This window comes from Agelaius tricolor, unplaced genomic scaffold (assembly GCF_023055355.1).
Source record: "Agelaius tricolor isolate 1412-34295 unplaced genomic scaffold, bAgeTri1.0.p SCAF_8, whole genome shotgun sequence".
In the NCBI taxonomy this organism is placed as follows: domain Eukaryota; kingdom Metazoa; phylum Chordata; class Aves; order Passeriformes; family Icteridae; genus Agelaius; species Agelaius tricolor.
Genome location: NW_027269268.1, coordinates 10,283,195 through 10,302,564, shown reverse-complemented (window position 1 = coordinate 10,302,564; position 19,370 = coordinate 10,283,195). Strand labels below are relative to the sequence as shown.

Genomic DNA, 19,370 nt, shown 5'->3' with positions numbered 1-19,370 from the left:
TTTATAGCCAGTATTAATAGGTAATTCCATAGCTGGCTATGGGAAAATTAAAGGTGGCTGTCTGTTTTTTATGTGTCCTGTCAGTTTGCTTGTATTCTAATTTCTCTTTTAAATATGGACAGGTACAACAAATAACCCACACAAAATTAAATATTTTTCCTCAGATCCATTTTTTAAAAGAGGTTATTAAAGGTAAACATTGAGTTGCTTTCCAAGCAAATATCATCCTGTTTGGAAAAATTATGAAGCCTTAAACATCATAGAATTAAAATATTTTAAGGTTGTTTTTTTTTTTAATAAATGTATGGATTTTTTTTAATGCAAAGTTGGAACAAATTCCTGATAGAGAAGATGGAATATGGTCAAAGACTTAAGACCTGTCATAATTGCTTACACTTCCAGACTAATGGAAGCCTGTACATATAGATATAACTTTGCCTGAATTATAACAGAATTGTAGCACACAGAATGTGTGTTATGTTTATGTCTTTAATAACTCACAGAGCTGTAGAACTGTTTGGGTTAAAATGGACAATCAGAGATCATCTAGTCCAGCCCCCCTGGCATGGCCAGGAACATCCTCAGCTAAATCAAGTTGCACAGTGAAGAAGAATGAAATTGATGTCACTTAAATGCAAGGAATTTGTGAATGACTTTTCAGCTGAGGAATGGGCAAAGGTTTCAGGTGCCAATGTGCCTGCAGTTGGGGGGTGACCATATGGGGGTCTGAGGCAAACAGCCTTCCAGAGAAGGATAAGCCAGCAGAGTAGAAGTAATCAAAGAGAGATGGAAAACTAGGAAGACATTTCAACAGCTGCCCAATGATGCTGCAAAGAGAGGAACCAAACCTGTTTTACATAAATGCTAGAAATGCAATACATGTGGAGGAACCACAATATTGACTAAACATTAGAGGATGTAATATTGGCTAAACAGACCTGTGGTTTGAACCACCATGGCCACTCTTATTCTCTGGACAGTCTGCAGCTGCTTTTCCAAGTCAAAGCCAGTCTGGGATATAAGTGAGCTGAAATGTTATTTTTACAACTTTGTTCCAAGTGTGAAATACACATCCAAACCCATAAACCCTGCAAAAGGGAGCTGAAGAGCTCTGCTAACCACAAGGATTATACAGAGACTGTGACCTGCTGTGGCTGAGCTCTGATGCACCGTCACAATGTCAGAAAGTAAATATTAATGTATGCCTGATCTCAGATGCAACAGGAGTTACAAGAGAAACTTCTGTCACCCGTGGTCTTGGATTGCCATTAATCTCTGCAGGAGACAGCAATGGAAAACATTAATAAGAAAAAAAAGCGAATTATACACTGCTAAAAACCCCCCAAAACAACCCTGCAAAAGAGAAACCCTTCAGCTTTAGACTGGAAGCAAGGGGAGCTCTGCCAGGTGTGGGAGTGCAGAGAAGCCTTCAAATGCTGCCCACAGCTGCGGCTGTGCCTGTGCCCTTAGCGATGTGTGTGTGCTCACCCGTCTGGGAGCAGGACTCTCCACAGGCACTCCTGAACTCCTGCTGGTGCCAGGTGAAGCTGCTCTGCCAGACAGCCCTGGCTCTGGGTAGCCAAGACAGCCATCAACCCCTCATTCTGACAGGCAGTAGCAAGAATTCATACAAGTGATAATTAGTCCCTCAGTTTGGCTTCTTTTCACTCTTTAAAGAAAAGAGAGCTTTCCTGCTACAGGAATGAGAGGAATGCGTGTCTGCCATAGGCAGGCTGGATTGGAATAGCTTCCCACATTGCCAAACAGAAATCCAGAGCCGTTCTAGTGAGATTTTTGGAGGATCCATGTAGAAAATAGTCATAGGAGGAGGGCAAATAAGTGGTGACAGGTGGGGCCAGGGTCCCTTTGTCTGACTGTTACCAAGTGATGAGCAGGACACCCAGGAATGTGTGAGATTTTCTACCTGAAAGGAGCCTTATCAAGGCAGGAGAGCAGACTCCTTGTGGGGGCACACTTCTCCCCAGAAAGCAATGCTGGTTTCTGCAGGACCCTGGACAGCTAACACTTGGGAACAGCCTTGCTAGAATCTGCTGAAAGTGGGAAGCTTTGGTGATCTCACTCAATCCAGCACAGAAACGTGTTTGGGCTTTGTCCCCCACTCCATTTAGCATTTCCACTTGACATTAGCTAGTGGCCCCCTACCAAGAGTAAGAGCAGGGGAGGATCAGCTAATTCCAGATCCTTCCAGAAGAGTACACACAGCTTTCCAGGCATGGCCTGGAAACCAGAGACACACTGATGTAATAACAAGGTCACTGCAGAGGAGCAGCAGCAAAGGCACACTTCCATCTGTCTAAATCTTTGAGTATGTTTGAGCATAATGGTGTACTGAGGCTAAAGGACTGGAAATGTGGGATGACGTGCTTAAATGCACAACCTCTGTTTGCCCTTGTGAAGATTATGAGCCATACCTAAAAGAGCATTGCCACAGGATCAGGTAAATTGACTTTTATTGAAACATACTGTAATATGAAGGGGGGAAGCTGGGGGGAAGATTCCAATTTAACACAAATACATTGCATTTCAGGCTCCCAAATAACTATTGATATCTGCTGTCCTGGAGCAAATCATATCTTCCCTGACAAGTCAGACAGCTGCTCCTTCTCTATCTTCCCTTTGTTATTTTTAATAGCCATGGATTGTTGTGGTACCTTGAAAAAAATGTTTGCAGCTTACTTGATGGATGTCTCACCTCCTGCCATTAGCCCTGGTTCATGGGTTCATCTAATGCCTGTTCTTGCCTACAAAAGTCAGACCAAGTGCTTTTGAAATGAGTGTGCTGAGTGTCACTGCACAGTGCACACCCTATACAGCTCCTTCCCCTCCAGCTGGCAGCCGGTGGAGTGAACAAGCTCTCCTCATCACCCTGAAATAAGTTAGGTAGAAACAACCTCCAGGGCTCATCTCCAGATCCAGATTCCTGCTCAGAACAGGACCAACTTTAAAGTCCTATAAGACTGTTCAAGGGCATCCCTAGACAAGGCCTGAATATGTCCAGGGAAGGAGATCCCACAGCTTCTTGGGGCAAATGTTTCCATGTTTGATCACAGTCACTGCAACCAATTTTTTCCATTTAGAGGTAGGGGAATATTTGTACCTTAAACACAGGATCACTAAGAGTTGTAAGATACATCTAAAAAAATCTGAGCAATTTCACATAGGCTTTGAATTGAAAAGACAAAGCAAATCTCCTTCAGGCTATCAACTGTCCTCAGATGTGTCAAAGGAAATAAAGACAAATGTGTGGTAGAAATGGCTGGGGGTGGTGATACTGCAGCAGGGTCCTCACTTTTCTCTGACAATCTTTGCTTCCCCCAAATGTCAGTCTACACCATGGACTATGGAAGTTCTCACCACATTGCATCAGCTGAGCCCAGAAATGTGCTAGGTCAGCCCTAAAAACCTTCAACAGCAAACCAGAGTGTGTATGGGTTAAGCAAAGTTGTCCTTGTGATGCAAAGGAGGAGTGTTTGTATGGTCCATTCAGCAGCACAGCCTTCTGCACAGAGGAACTCAAGAGCTGGCCAAGTTACAGCTTGAACAGCCACGATCCCCTCTGCAGTGTGTTGGTGGCAATTCCCTGCTCACTCTGACACCAAGGGAAGCAAATGCAGCTGGAGATCTATACCTGTTTGACCAACCTGACAGGTCTCTGCTCCAAATCACCAAAGGGAATCCTGTAACAACAGCCAACTGCTATTGTGCATTTCGGAATGACCTTTAAACTAGAGCATTTAAAAATCTACTTCTAGGAAACATCCTCGAATTGAGGGTATCAAGGAAGTCATAAGTCACCCAGTATTAGCTATCCATGTGCTTCTACTCTCTGTGCCTCTATTTCCCTGATTAATCTGTGGTTGAGCACTAATACAAACTGCACGTCCCTAGTTAGGTTTTACATTCCTAAATGGGAAACACAAAGTCCTGGACCAGACTCTAGCACAGGCATATTTTTTAGGAGGGGCAAGGCTGATACATGTAGTACTGAGTTTTGGCAAATACAGTAATAAACAGAATCCTCTCTATATTTCCCAGTGCTGCCCACACAAGCTGTGCTGATGGAGCATTCAGCATTGAGATTGGACCTTCCAACACTGAAATGGGAGAAGGGATTCATGCTCTAATGTGTGTATTGTGGGCTCCTCCCAGCTCTCTTGTATAGATAAGACCAAAAGAAAGATGTTTTTTATTCCATCTCACTTCTGTAGCTATCAGCTGAAAAAACCCCACCCCAAACCTAACAGAAATTTAGCCTTTCTATCACGAAATTAACAGCCATGCTTTGTGATTGGAACAGGTCCCCAGTGGTATCCATCCCGTGTTGGCCTGCAACTGGAACGCAGTGAGTATTTATATGGCTGAGTACAGCCACCTAGTGTATTACTAATTACTAATCCACCTAATCTATTACTAATTACTAATCCACCTAATGTATTACTAATTACTAATCCACCTAAATTCTCTGGCAGATTCTCCTCCTCACAGCATTGCTCTCTCCATTCGTGTTATTGGGCGAACTGTTGGTACATTCTCATGAACTGACATCAATTATTACCTTACTAGTTTTTCTCATTAGTAAAGGAACCTAATGGTTCTCATAACCACTGAGTGAAGTGTTCCAGAATAGTCTATGATCACACAATGAAGACAAGGCAGTTTTAAGCCCATTCTTCCCTCACTGCATTACCTGTTTTAATATTTGCTCACTGCCTCACCAGAAGCTGCAGCTGGCTGCCAGAGTCAGCCTCTGTGGCAGTCCGCAAGTTCTTGGTGGACATGGCAGTGGAAGATAAAGCTGCCAGAGGCTATTTGATGTTTGGTCTGTGGATGTGTAGAATTGCAAAGCCATAGAAAATGAGGCTGGTGGGTGCTAAATTCCATCAGCACCTGTTGGAATCTAGCACCCTCACTGATGTAAACAGTCAACAAATGTATATTGAAAGGGAGACCATACATAAAAAAAAGAGCATAAAGGTGTTGCAGCCATGGTAACATCCTATGCCAGTGGCTGTTGGATTTTTCCAATAGCCAGCTCACTGCCTATATTAAAAAAAAAAAAAAAAAAAAGAAAACCAAATATTTTTATTTGGTGTCTGCCTGCACACTCTAGATCCATTAGGACTGAAAGCAGATGCCTCAGAATACTGCAAACAGTAATGTAATGCTCAGATACACCTGGTCTGCCTAGGTCAGACAGCCAGCAAAGAAATCTTGGCTTGTGAGCTTTAGCCCAAGAGGTTGCATTGATCATCAGGCACTGCCTGCTGTAAAACAGTCTGAGAATGCAAATGCTTCAGCACAATATGCCAGTGAGGGAGAGGCTGTGCAACACAGACTTTGCCATTAGTCCTGCAAGCCAGAGCAAGAGGTGCCCAATGGAGCTGTCTGTGTGGTTGCATGGCCTGTCTCTGATGGGCCACACTAACAGGGACAGCAGGGTACAGCTGTCACACACTATGGCCCCGTGTCACCGCAGCCTCATGCTTCTGTTAAAATGGGAAGGGAACAACTCTCATGGAAGAGCTCTGAGTTGCTAACCTGGAGAATAAGCACCAAGTCACCCAAGTAAATCAGAATCCAAGCTGGGCCTACATCTGGAGCACTAGCAGGGCAGCCTCAGCACTGTGCCGAGCTTCTGCTGTTCATACCATCTCCTCTTCCATTTTTGTCATTGCAGATGGGCCCTTTTTGAAGGATTCCATCAGCATCCAAAGCCTTGCTGTCTCTTCCATCATCACACTGTATTTCACAGACCTGGGTCAGCAGGTTGGTTGGACCACAGTAAGTATGTCCTTGTAACAGTCAGCATGATACATCTTAATGGGCCTTATGTTTTGGCATCAAATTTCTTCAACTTCCTCAGCCTGTGCTTCCTTATGTAAAATGGTGTAATTAGATTATCAGCACTCAAAACAGAACTAAATGGAGAGTGAGCCAAGTTATCAATATGCTAACTCTGACTTCCAATTAAAGATTAGAAGGGGAACATAAAAATATTGCCCGAGGAAAAAAAACCCAATTTTAAAAAACAGTTTTAGCTTATCTTGGGCTCATATGCCTGTGCAGAACTGTAGCCAAATACATTAATTTTCTGAAAGACTCCTCAGCTTTGAAAATGGAAGGATATTATAAAGAAAATATGGATCTCTAGTAATCCTGTAACTAATGCAGGAAAATAATTGGATGGAAATACCTTACTCTTTGTTCAAGCAAAGAACAGTTCTGACAGAGGCCAAGGATTCCAGGCAGAAGATGTCCAGCCAGGCTCAAGAGTAAAACCTTTTGAATCTCCTTGTAAAACAGAAACATTTGTCATGACAATAGTACCTGTCTTATGCTGTAAGTAGACCTGGTTTGACTTTAGTTATTTTCCTATAAGCAGCTGTGGGAAAGTCAGGGTGTTGAGAGAAAGGCAGTTCATTCCACTCCAATGGGATATAGGGAGCTCTAACCTTTCAGGCTCCCTTGGGAAAGTGTGAAGTGAAAGATTACATTCTCTCACAGCCCAAAGACAGAAGACAGTAGAAGGGTTTGAAAGGACAGTGAAGGAATGGGAGAAGAAGAGACCTTTCCAATGTCCTGCAGCAGGCACATGTGAAAGAGCTAAGAGGAGTCTCACAATCACTCTGACCAAGCTTTTGCTTCAGCATGTAGAGCTGAAGTAACACACAGCCCACATCTGTACATTGGGCAAGGAGATTCCCAATTTCTGCAGTGAGAAACACAGGTAAGATAGAACTATGGTTTCTGTAAGCCATAAAAGCTATGAAAAGACTACTTATGGCAATGGAAAGCAAACCACTGATTGCTTGCAATTCCTTTAATAAAGCAAGTGAGTTTTTTGCTAACTGGCATCATGGCTGTGGCCAAATTATTAGGCAGCCCACAGATCCCACCCTGCTCACATGGGGGGACTGCAAGCCACTGTCCTCCCTTGGCTGTGCCTCCAAGGATGGAGGTTTTGAGTCTCAGGTGTTTGAGCAGCTTGCAGGTGATAGTCCCAGTTCCTCTCTCCCACAGGTCACCCCAGGCTAGGAAGCATTCCTACAAGACACTTGGAATGGACATGCTACCTTACAGTTCCTTATCTGTTGAAACATACACTCAAGGTGAAGGTTAGTGCTACAACAGTAACCCTTGACGTGGAAAAGCCAGCCTCTGGATCAGCTCTATAAGGTCACATCTCCATCCCAGCAGCTCGAGATCACATGCACTTCTCCCTCTCCTGAGCAGCACAAATTCTGGCAGCTTTTAGTCCCTGTGATGGAACATGATCTGTGTCCATCCTTCCCAGTTCTGAAAGGATCCAAATCCCCAGGGGGTAACCAGCAGTTTACTTCAGTGGAGCTAGAGCATTTCCCACTGTGTGACCTACCTGTTTGAGTAGAGGTCTGTGAGTTTACTGAGGCTTTACCCCATCCTGATTAATGGCCTGCTGGGACCACACTAATTAATGCTAGTCCTGTTTCCTTCATGAATCCATTCCACCACCTCTCAACCATGGAATTTCCTTGCAAAGCAAAATTGTGATTACTGCAGCTTCCTGTTTGCTACAATTAAGTAATCTGCAAGAACCTTATTTATTTTCTCTTTTCCTGGTGGTTTATGTAGCCTAAGACAGTAACATAACTAAAGCTTAATATCCCATTATAAATACTGCAGTTATGACCAGGACTGGGTACTGCAGGCAGTGGCATTTTTTTATGAGTTAATCTGCATGCAAAAAGTTGACTCTGTGAGTTTTTGAATATTCATCTTATCCCATTCTGCTCCATAGTCTAAATTGTCTCCATTCTCAGTGGGAGAAATCTTCTTCCTAGCCACATCATTTAAACAGTCAAGAGACTTTTATATTATAGCTAGTCTATAGCAATAGAGAAAAGGTTCACAGAAGACTGTACTCTAACAACAGCAATTAGAAATGCATTTGTACACAGGATGTGTAGTTTTACTGCCATTTTTACTGTCTTTAGATCTCCTGTGCTCCCATCCCCCTTGATGCTCTACCAGATTTATGCACACAATGAGGGAGGCTTCTGATTTAAAGGTTTGACATTTAAATAAACAAAGCACAGAATAAAAATATGCTTATCTTGTCAGCAAAATGATAGCTAAGGTACAAAGGGCCACATTCAGGTTTGGGCCCCAAAAATAGATCCAGAAGGACATGGAGACATGTTGGTTCTCCAGAGGTCGATGCATGTGGCATAGGTCTGTCTAGGGGAGCCCTCAGCACAGAGTTGGGTTTTCTGGGGCTCTGTCACCTCACTGGAGATCCCACTTGAGGGCCAAAAACACCGGTGCTGGAGATTTATACCAAGAAAATGACTTCAGGTTTTTAAAGGGGGAAAACAGAATCGACCTCCACCTCCTGGGAGCAGCACCCTTTCCAAACATGCTGTAAAATAAAAGGTGATGCTGCTGTCTGTTCCCAAACAAAGAGTTTGTGTATCAATAAGTCTGGGAAAATCAAGACTTCCCTTTTGGAGCATGGACAGTCTCAGATTTACAATACCTGTCACACTCCACCTTGGCAGCTCAAGGGTTTGTTGTCTCCTGTTGCCTACTTAGTCCCCCGGCCAGAGGCTGGCACCTTGCAGGAAGGATGTCTCCTCCTCCTCCTCCTCAGCTTTCCTAAAACACTGTTGCACAGTGACCAAAATATTTCTGGTGTTTTGTGCTGTGAAAGGCCAGACTTCCCCTGGGCTCACACTTCCCCATGGCTCTGAGATTGGCTGATCAGTTTTCAACAAGTTCTGGAAGCTGGATTGCTCTGATGGAGGGAGGAGGACAAACTGGGGTGAGGGATTTGTGATTCTCCTCCACTGGAACAATTATTTGTCAGTCTCTTTTGAGAAATGAGGTCCTTTTCTGGGATAAAAGTAGATATTCAACCTCAGCTGGCTCTTTTAGAAGAAAGGAGGCCCTCAAGGCTGATTTCCAGAATATAATTCAGGGACAAAACAAAACCTCTTTCTTAGTACCATGAAATTTGTTAGAACTCTTGCTCTACTCTCCCTTCTTTCATATAAAACAAATATTACCTGAAACACATAATTTACTTCTGCACAAGGCTTACCAATTTCTTTACCCTGCCTGGAGGGCATAGTTGAGGTTTGCTGACTGATGCTGCAGAGATACTAATGGGAGCTGAGTTTATAGATTTGTTCTATATGGCCCTGTAAAGACTTAACCCCCAGGGATGTTTGAAATTCCCACCACTGGAGTGATGGCTTTTATTTTTAATCTCTATGCAATTTTGGGTCTAAGCATGTTTGACAGACACCTCTTTTTACATAATTGCAATGTGGCATGGTGACTTTTTGAAACATTGCTGGTGTTTAACCGCTAAGAATACACACTGCTGCTGTAGTGAAAAGAGGAAAAAACAGAAAAAAATCCATTCTTTTGGCTCAAATTCACACTGCTGCTAAAGCTTTCCTTATTTTAGCAAAGATTGCAATTTCTGATTTATCAGCTTCTTTTGTCCTGTTGCTACCTGGGCCATCTACCAAAAGGATCCAAATAGAACTGAGAAAACAGCATAGAACTGAAAAAAAATATTTCACAACCAAGCCTGTGAATTTCAGAAGAATAATCCTGAAACACAGTCCTTCAGTAAATATTTTTTGTTACTGTGATTTAAAATTAGGGATTGCTTAAGTACTTTGACTCCTGAGGGTCTTAAAATAGTAAAGCTGGCAGCAGAACTGCTCCACTTCAAATTTTCCAATGAAAAAGATTCTGCTCAATTTAGAAATGTAGAGGCTAATACTACTTTAAACCCAGGAGCATCTTTGAAGTCTGAAAATCCACATTTTTCACTAATTCATCTGTTCTCTCCTGGCTGGCAAGCAAATTTATCGCCAGGTTAGACGCTGTGGGAAATGAACAAGAAGCCAGGAGGGGATCTGTGTGTGAGGCTCTGTGGTTATGCCCAGCAAGTGTGGCCAGGGGGAGGAGGTGCTGCTGTTCTCTCAAGGGGAAAGCAATGTTTTGGTCAGTGTGGTTCTCTCCTCTTGCACCAAAGTTTTTGGTGCTGTTGGTGAACAGGGGAGCAGCAGTTTGCTCTGACTGTCTGGCACAGCTCAATCCATTGGTGTCCTGTAAATGTGGAACAGTCCCAAGAAGTCAATGGGATGATTGTGATAGGAAGCAATTTGCATATTGATGGGTTTGGAATAAAAACCAGCCAAACTGCTGCAGACTCATTTTCTCCACCTTCTCTACACTGAGGTTGGACTTGGACTCCCCATGGGAAACAACTTAAGATATTCTCCCTAATTTGGGAAGAGAAGAAGATATTTCAGTAAAGGTTTATAACTTCTCAATGTGATGTAAAAGTACAGACAATTACAACAGAAGGAAAAAGAGAGGATCTGAGAAGTTCGAAGAAGGGTGAGGACTGGGAATCCCAGCAAACTAGTGAGACAGTGTAAAGATGATAAGAGTAAGAAAACTCATATTATCATAGCTTAGGAAGGAATTTGAGGTCCAGGTAAGAGACAGAGTTGAGGATCTGTTTGATGTAAAGGAGAATGTCACTGAATATGGTTCTCAGCAGATACATATCACAGTTTCCATATTTTGTGGCCAATTCAGACAGAATTGGTTGTGGGACCCTACAAATTGAATAACGCACTCAGGGAATTGTGGATATGTGAAAAACTTTGCAGAAGTGCTGAATCAACAGAAAGCTTGATTCTCTGTGGACCTGTGGGTGGCCTAAGAACAGCTACAAAAAAGGGCCAAAGACAGAAAAATTGTCAAACTGTTTTTCATTGCTAAGCCTCCTGGATCAATAGATAATTTGGTATAGAAGATAATGTCCAGGAAAAAAAAAGAAGTCACTATTTCCTTGACAGCACATTTTCCAACTACAATTATTTGTAATGCAAAGCACCTCTGTTTTACAGCTAACAATTTGTACTTGGCAGAGGTCTCTGCTAGAACACACATTAAGTGTTGCTCTACCTTGGTACACTTGGCCAAGTCTTGAGCTGAGCCCAGTCAAAAGCTGAGGACTTTTAAAAACATTGTGACCTCTCACAAAGGCAAACTACACACACAAGATTGCTCTTATTTTTCATTTAATTAAGTCTAATATTTTTCAGCCTCCAGGGTTATCAGGAGAGAACAGCTTGCCTTTGCCTGATTTCTTGCCATGCTTTTATATTGTTTGTGCCTTTCCTTGGGCCACATGCACTTCTGGCTCTTTGTTAGTGCCCAGTGGCAGCATGAAGTGAACTGATAAGGGAAGAGGAGATCTCTGAAACTGCCCAGCTGGCTGATTTGGATTCCTCAGATGCTGCTTCTAATGATGCAAACAGTGTTGCAATAATTTCTCTCTGGTCTCAGCAACAAATGCCACAATGAACCATGCCAGAGTGTCAATTTTTCAGTTGCCAAAGGGAATTAGGGAGCTACTAGAAAAATTAATTCTGAGGGTTCTAGTTACTGTTAAGCACGGTAAAGACTGAAAGACCTATGCCTAAGTATTTATAGGGATGCCCTTGAGTTTTTACCCCTTTGAGGGCAAAAAGAAGGTAGGGGGAATTCAGTAAGCATAAATAGAACAAAATGTTTCTTTCAGTTATACATAATTTTATGCTTAAACCCTTCTTGCTACTTAAGGAACAAAGAGCTTCCTGATGTACAGAGCTGGTAAATGTAGACATTTTCCTATTTGTATTCAGAGGAACTAGGGAGGTTGACATTTTGTCAATCTATGCAAATTTGAGCAGTGTTAGTCCCACTAGAATGCATAAGCCTGGCACAATTATTTTGTATGGGGAATTTTGCCTGACCCCATCTAGGGTGTGAGGAGAGCACAGAGAAGAGTGAACCACAGGGTGAACCAGTGTTCAGCACAGAGAACCAGAGACTGAACCAGTGTTTGAGAGGACCAGGTGTCCCTTCACCCAAGTCACTGCCCTTGACAAGTCACTGAATTTCTCTGTATTTCAGCTTCCAACACATTGGCAAGAAAGTAACAATATTTTCCACTTTGCAAAGTGCTTTGAAGCTTCTGGATGAAAAGCACAGATAAGGTTATTTACCATAACCAGGTGTTTAAAAAGCATTGTTTTGTTTACATATCTACATAGCAGATGACAAATACACATTTTAAAATGATGCACATTATAAGGCAGATTTCAAAATGCTGTCAAAGACCTGGAAAGATGTGGCAGCAAATTTGAAGTCACATTGGTGTTTGGTTACAAACAGAATTTGAATTCTTCACTGAATATGTATCAGTACAAACACATACAACATACATGTATGTGTATGCCTGAGAATAACATCTGTTAATTTGCAATAATTGTCCATTTTGAGTGAGAAACATGAAAGGGCTTGGTAGTCTCAGGGAAGAATGTTGACCATAGTAAGAAGTGGTCTGATGCCATGGTTTCAGACAGGTCAGTCTTAGAAGAGAGGAGGAAGTTGGGATTTCACCTCCCTTATTTCACAGGCCTGACTCAGGGACAAACAGTATCTATCACTGTTCATTCCCCAGCTCCTGAAACTGGCCAGAGTCAGCTGCAATTTGCCTACAAAATCCTACAGCAAATCCATCCCTATCTCTGGTATTTGCAGTAATTACTGAGCAGCAGCCTGAAATACTCATAGACACTGAGTCCCTACAAAATCTGCCCAGACAAGGGAAGTTTCAGGTGCCCCTCCATGCACAATTTAGGTTTTGTAGAATGGATTAGTCAGTTTCTTGAGAACTGGAACAAAAAGTAATTGAATATTCAAGCAGGCCTTAAGAACTGTATTACCTGATGCAAAATTGCTGCTGCTGTGGATTTTTGCAAACATGAAAATACAAAACTTTAACAAATGTGAAGATTTAGGGAAGGTGCTAAAATTATGCCATTATCATCCCCAGGTAACTATATGGCCTTTAACGAGGTAACAAAGTGTATGAAGTAGAAATTAAACTAGAAATTAATAATGTTTCTTAATGATCATTAGCTGAAGAGTACTTAGGGCTGGGATTGTAAAAGGAGTCTAAGGCAGTTATATGCTAAGTTTAAAGTGATCTGGGGACTTGGGAGGATTTAACTGCCTGTTTCTCTTGGGTCTCTCTGAAATCCCAGCTGTGCTCTGTACACTCACACACAGCAATGATCTGTCTGTCTGTCTGAGAGCAGGAGATCCTCCTCTTTGTGCAGTATGTACCATGCCAGCCTGACCTTGGCTCAGACCTGCAGCTACTGCCTTTGTCTCACATTTATCAGAGAAACGAAGCCCTGTCCATTAGATAATTTATATACTGCAGCTGCTTTTCCATCAGAGTCACCTAGGACATGACTGAGCTGTTTTGTATCTCTTGCTGGGCTGAGGACTACAGACAGTGACCCAGAGTCATTGTCCTGGCTGCAGGCATTACCCTCATGCCATGCCCTCTGCTTCCATCCTGACATCCCGTGGGCAGTGGAAGAGAAAGCATCACAAGCAGCACTGGTGCCTGGGAAACTGGCCCTACATGGCATGGAAAGAGCTGCAGGAAAAGGATCAGTGTGGAAGAGGCTCTATGGCCTTTCCTCAGCTCTGCTGCTTGTCATAAATGAGATAATGTGAGCCTATGCCAAAAGGCAACAAGATAGGGCATGCTGTGTGATGTTACAGAGAGGGCAGGTCATAAAAATGACAGAGAGGAATTAGCTGATGCCCTCATGTGAAGATACTAATATGTGGGATGTTCATTTTTAAAGATTTGGTTGGACTTTTTTCATATTCCCTCCACTCCACTGCCTGTGTTTACAACTTCCTTTTGTCCTGTTCTGCCTTTTCCCAGCCAGTACACATGGGACTTTAACTCACATCAAAACCCTTTCCACTCTCTTTGGCAGACCTGTCGGGACTGTGTCAGACACTATGTGACCCCTAACAGCCAGAAAATCCTTCCAATATCCTTAAAGAATTCCTTTCACCTCTGCAGCATTCATACCTCCCTAAATATACCTCACAAGGCCTGGGATTTGAATTCCTGGCTGTTTCTCTGTTCAGCAAGGTGTTGCTGGCACAATGAGCTGAATAAGAGATAAGAGAAGCAGGTACAATCTGGTTTATGCAAGATGAGATGCTTTGCTGATTTGGAGATTAGCTCCCCTGTATTGTTTTACCTTTTGTTCCAGCATCTCTTGGATCATAGAAACTCCCACTTAGTCTCTTTTGACTGGTTTTAGATCTCAGTTTTGATGTTTACATAGCAGATATTTCCAGTTTAGGTGTTACTGAATCAGATCTCTGAGCATTGATAACTGAGATGGTTAAAGAAGCTTGATTTTAGCACCCTGTATGCTGACCATGCTGGGGAGAGTTTTGATTCCAGAATACTTTCATTTAAGAGCACTTTCTCTATGTTACTGAGAATAAGAGGTCTACAGAGTATGTAATGCCAGGCACTGGAGAGGAGAGAAGGAAGGTAAGAGTACTGGACACTGTGCAAGATATGAAGAAGAGTGTACAGAAGTGGAAAGAAAAGGCAATCTCCTGTTTTCTCTCCTCAGGGAGTTAATGATGAGCTCAACAGTTAAATCCTGTTGAGATATGCTCATTGTTATAGAGACATACTGCTCCTTCAGGAAAATATATTTGTGTTTATTATGGATCACCACATTTGGTTGCACCCAATACATCAAAATAATCTAGGCAGGACCATAAGATGGTAAAGAAAAAATAATTTTCTTCTAAATATTGGGGTTTGGTGTTTCTGTTTGTTTTTCTTTTTACATTTATACAGGGTAAGTGTGCTCTGTGCTTTGAATGATAACTTTTAAAAAAAATAAAATTATATTCCTTTTCAGAAAGAGCAAGCTACAATGTTATTACTTTCAAGCCTTTGTTTAAAATGAGATTATTATTTTTGCAGAATGTGTCATCAGGGATTACTAATTTTGAGCACCTATAAAAATGATGGGTTGAACTGATCCTTGACACAGCAAGTAACTCCCCAAGCCCAGCAATTAGTCAGCTATAGGATGAATATGAAGATACTAGTTAGGCTTAATTGCACATAATCATTGAGAATCAATAGTAAAAGAATGGTGCTTGCCCTTGATTGCCAGTGGGTAGAACCAATAATTGTAATGTTGTGTTAATTTAAGACTACTTTCCTGTTCACCTGCTAGAATTAATGGGAACTTGTAGCAGTTTCTCTGCCTGCCTTTCTGAAACCTGTTTTTCATTTATGACAAATTTAAAATCAGTAGGCCAGAGAAGGAGAGCAGTGATCACAGCATGGGAGATGCAATAGAAGCAAAGAGTCTGAAACTTATCTAAACTAATGTAAAGTGCAGCAAAAACTACTGCAGCAAATTGAGCCTCATCCTCTAAAACAGAATGCTACTTATCTTAACTATGTGCCAGTGTGACTCAGTTATGACAAAGGCAAACACAGTCCTGTCCACCAGACAGTGCCCAGTGTGATTGCAAATCTCCTGGCTGACCCTGCACCACCTGCCTCCACAAGGGTGATGTGACAGACACACAGACAAGACTGAACCCTGTCCCCACCCTGATGCTGCTCCCCTGCACAAACCCCAGCTCAAGAGCTCTGTGAGTGCTCTCAGCTGCTTCTCTGAGTTGCATTCATGCATCCCCCCCTTCCTACATCAAACCCCATCACAAGGATTCCGTTATCTTGTGCCTGGAGCTTTGACTTTTAAAAAGAGATTTTTTTCCTAAATCTTGAAACTCTCCTTCTCCTTTCAACATCTGAAATCAGTCAGGGGGTAAGGGGGGAGCACTTGGTGCAGTGACAAGTAAACACAACTTGGTGCTAAGTCCTGCCAAACTCCTCCTGGCAGCTTTGCAATGTGCTTGTGCCAAACAGATGTTGAAAGCTGGCAGTCACGGATGTACTTTGTGGTGCAGCTCATGGCAGAGAGAAAAAGCTTCACTGAAGAAAGCAGCTCATTCCAGGCTCTTCCCCTGACCACATTACCTGCACCTCTGTCCCCTACACCACCAAAGTCTAGATTTAGTGTGTTAGGTTTAAATAGCAGAGGCCATCCCTTACAGTGTTTGCAGAGTGCCAAACACACTGGGCTCACATTTTGGAACAGATCCATACAACTACTGTCAGGACAAAATTCTAATAAGCCCTTGGTTGTGAGGTATCCTAAAATGAGTGCTCTTGGACTCCTGGATTAAATATTTTTGCACACACACAAACACACACCTGTTCTTGGGATCATGCAGAGTCTAAATGGAGCACAGGAGTCATGGTGTCACTTGGAACAAAAGGGAATTGGATGTTCCCCTGGTAGAGAACACTTAAGTCTGTTGTTACTTTTGGAGACTGTCCTGCTATGAATGGATAAAATTTCAAAAGGTTTCCCCCTGTAACAGAGGAAAAGGGAACCTAATTGCCAGATATTCCTGCAGGAAAATCTTTCTCTTTCAATGTTCTTCTGAAGAGTGATTAGAAGAACAGCCTGATGGGGAGCCAAATACTACTTCTGTAAAAGGTGGTCTGAAGTCAGTGTTGTTTCCTTAAGCCACAGGTGTTTCTTCATTACAGTTCTACAGCAGTGCCAATAGACACCATAAAGCCAAATAACCCAACAGTTATAAATCTTTCTCCCTGAAGCAATGATAGGCACTTGAGATACGATTTGCCAGTCCTTGTAAATGTGTAGGACTACAGCACTTCCATTTTATTCTGGGGTTCAGTCCAGTGGTCAGTGACAGGTGATCAAATCTAGATCTTTCATCACTCTAATGTCATTTTACTTCTTCCATCTGTGTGTGGCTTAAGAATGCTCCCCAACAAAAAGCAATGCAGACTGTACCCAACCAAAGTGAGACCTTAAAACTGAGGGTGGCTCATGTCGTCTCCATGACTCTGCCTTCTCTCAGCTCTTGTGCCTAGCAGGGGTGACAATGGTGAGATGAAATGGTTTCTTCTTTGTTTCTGTCACAGTAGGGCAATTTGTCCAGTCTGCCCACCACAGGCTATTTCTGCTGGTGCCTGCACAGGAAGGAGAACCACACGTAACCAAAAAAGAGCTCAAGCACCATGCAGGCCGGTCCTGCTCTTCCATCCTCCACCAAATTTCAAGCAATGATAGCCTCCCTTCCAGATGACTCTGCAAGCTACCAGGATTCAAAGCTGTGTTTGTTTCTGTCATGCCTGGTTGGCTTTTAACTGATGTACCACTTAATTGCAAAAAGCACTGGCAGAAAGCAAGCTGCCTTCAATTTCTTGGCCTTGTTTCTCAGTGTTATTTAGATTCCAAATAGGCACTTGATGGCACAGCCAAAAATATAAAGAGGAGATAACTGTGTTTTTGACCACCTTCCATGAAGCATTCCTGACTGGGTTAATGTTCTGCACAGAAACCTATCTCTCATTTCCGAGATGGATTTTACTCCTTTGCTAAAGAGACTGCAGAAGAATCCCCTATGTGTCATTTAAATCCTGAAAATGAAGCCAAAAGTAATTTGAAGGATGAATAGGGGTTGTGGATAGGGGTATTCTTTCTCTCACAACTTTCCTCATATAATTTTCTACTCTGCCACAGCTATTTTATTTTTCATTTCCAGTTTTTTCTAACAGAGTACACTGGGCCTCTTCTCATATATCTGCTCTTCTACATTCGCCTCTCGACTATTTATGATCAAGTGGAAAGCAGGAAGAGCTTCCGCCACCCAGTGGTTCAGTAAGTGACACTTGTGGGAATTATCTTCCTGGATCATGAGAAATCAAAGGGATGGAGATGGCATTTCCAGAGCTGAGGGTGTTACAGGGGGTCTGAGGCTGCCTGCCTGGTGTTAGATTCAGTTATTGCCAATACCTGTGTTTTAGCAACACTCATAAGCTTGACCAAAAATGGAATCCCAGCAATGGATTGCCATGGAGATGCAGTGTTTTCCTCAAATACTTTGACATCAAGTGAAATAATAATCACAGTGGGTAGTAACCCAAAGTCATGCTTGACAGAGAAGACAAGACTTCAGGTGCCCCTCTCCCAGTTGCCTCAAAGCACATTCCTGCTCTTGAGATGAGCAGCATCAGCATCCAGCACAGAAGATAACTACCCCCACACCAGCTCTCACCTAGGCACAGGTGATTCCTGGAAAATTCCACAGGTGTACATGTCATGAGTCGGGTCAAGAAACTCAAAAGAAGCATCTCCACAGGAGGAGGTAGAATGCACCAGGCAGCCTGGAACTTTCACACTTAAAGGAACTTTCCTTCAGTGGAATTGCACCCATTCTGGGTGATTAGTGCCTGGCAGAAGGGTGACAAGTGATCAAGGAAAGCCTGTCACCTGCACAAGCTGGACCACTCATAGGGTACACAGGCACCTAGGAGGCTTCAGGACTGTACAGATTTCTCACACACTTCTTCCACACTGTGACTGCAGGATCAGGGGAACTGGTACACAGCAGAGAAATACAGTGAGTAATAATGCTATTTACAGATAGAGGAACAGGCACTTGGAGAGACATTAAGGGAGTTAGTGGAGCTGGGAATGAGAACACAGAATAATTGAATTCAAATCCAGAGCTGCAAGATACTTGTCTTCCTTCTCTTGTGCATATGCTTAAAAGGGGAGAGTTTCTGGCAGCACAGAAGAACCTGCAATGCCTTTGCCTTCTTTTAGGTGGGCAAGGGTTGTGCAGAATCCTGCCAGTGACCACTCCTTAATGGGTTCATCTGAGGTCCCCATCCTAAGCCAAATTAATTTAAAAATTTCCAGCAAAGCTGGAAATTTGCTCCAGGCTTTGGATAAGTCGTTAATTGTTCGAAATTCTCTTAGCTCAACTCTCTCTGGTTTAATTACTTTGAAATTGTTTAATCTTTGACTTTAGCTACTATACACAATGCATAATAAAATTATTTGAGAATTCACATGCTGAAAAACACTTTTCATTTATGTCTTATAATTGGTTTGCAGCAAGAAGGGCTATGGTAATACAGTAAATGTAACCAAGATAAAATGCCATCAGGAATCACTCCTGACATTTGTTTCTGAAACTCAATCACTAGGAGCTGCAGCTCATTCTCAGAAGCAAATCAGCAATGCCTGTTATTGTTTCATAATCTTCCTCTAAAGAGAATCAATATAATAATTTCTACCACAATTGCTTCATTTCTTTATAACAGGCAACAAAAAAGCCATCAGAATGGATTAACTTGCAACAGAATCTCATTTTGCGTCCACAAGGAAATGAAACACAAACTATCTCCAAGCAGCTACTTGAGCTGGCAAAGGACAAGGAAACCATTCAGAAGATATTCAGAATGTTTTTAAATGTCAGACACATCCTACAGGAGCATTAAGGTGGCCTTAAAACGTGGGAGACATCTTTTGGAAAGGCGCGTCAGA

The 19,370-nt window shown here is 42.5% G+C and overlaps 1 protein-coding gene and 1 long non-coding RNA gene across 2 annotated transcripts in view; one reads left to right on the top strand and one right to left on the bottom strand.

Moving 5' to 3' along the window:
• Positions 1 to 19,370, bottom strand: part of LOC139592133 (uncharacterized) — a 343,580-nt gene that overhangs the window by 21,607 nt on the left and 302,603 nt on the right. The gene's annotated exons all lie outside the window — the stretch shown is intronic.
• Positions 1 to 19,370, top strand: part of TECRL (trans-2,3-enoyl-CoA reductase like) — a 58,921-nt gene that overhangs the window by 28,268 nt on the left and 11,283 nt on the right. The window contains exons 3-5 of the mRNA XM_071431612.1: positions 4,319 to 4,363; positions 5,699 to 5,802; positions 17,581 to 17,696. Of these exons, the coding sequence (XP_071287713.1) occupies positions 4,319 to 4,363; positions 5,699 to 5,802; positions 17,581 to 17,696 (265 nt within the window). The remainder of the gene's footprint in view (positions 1 to 4,318; positions 4,364 to 5,698; positions 5,803 to 17,580; positions 17,697 to 19,370) is intronic.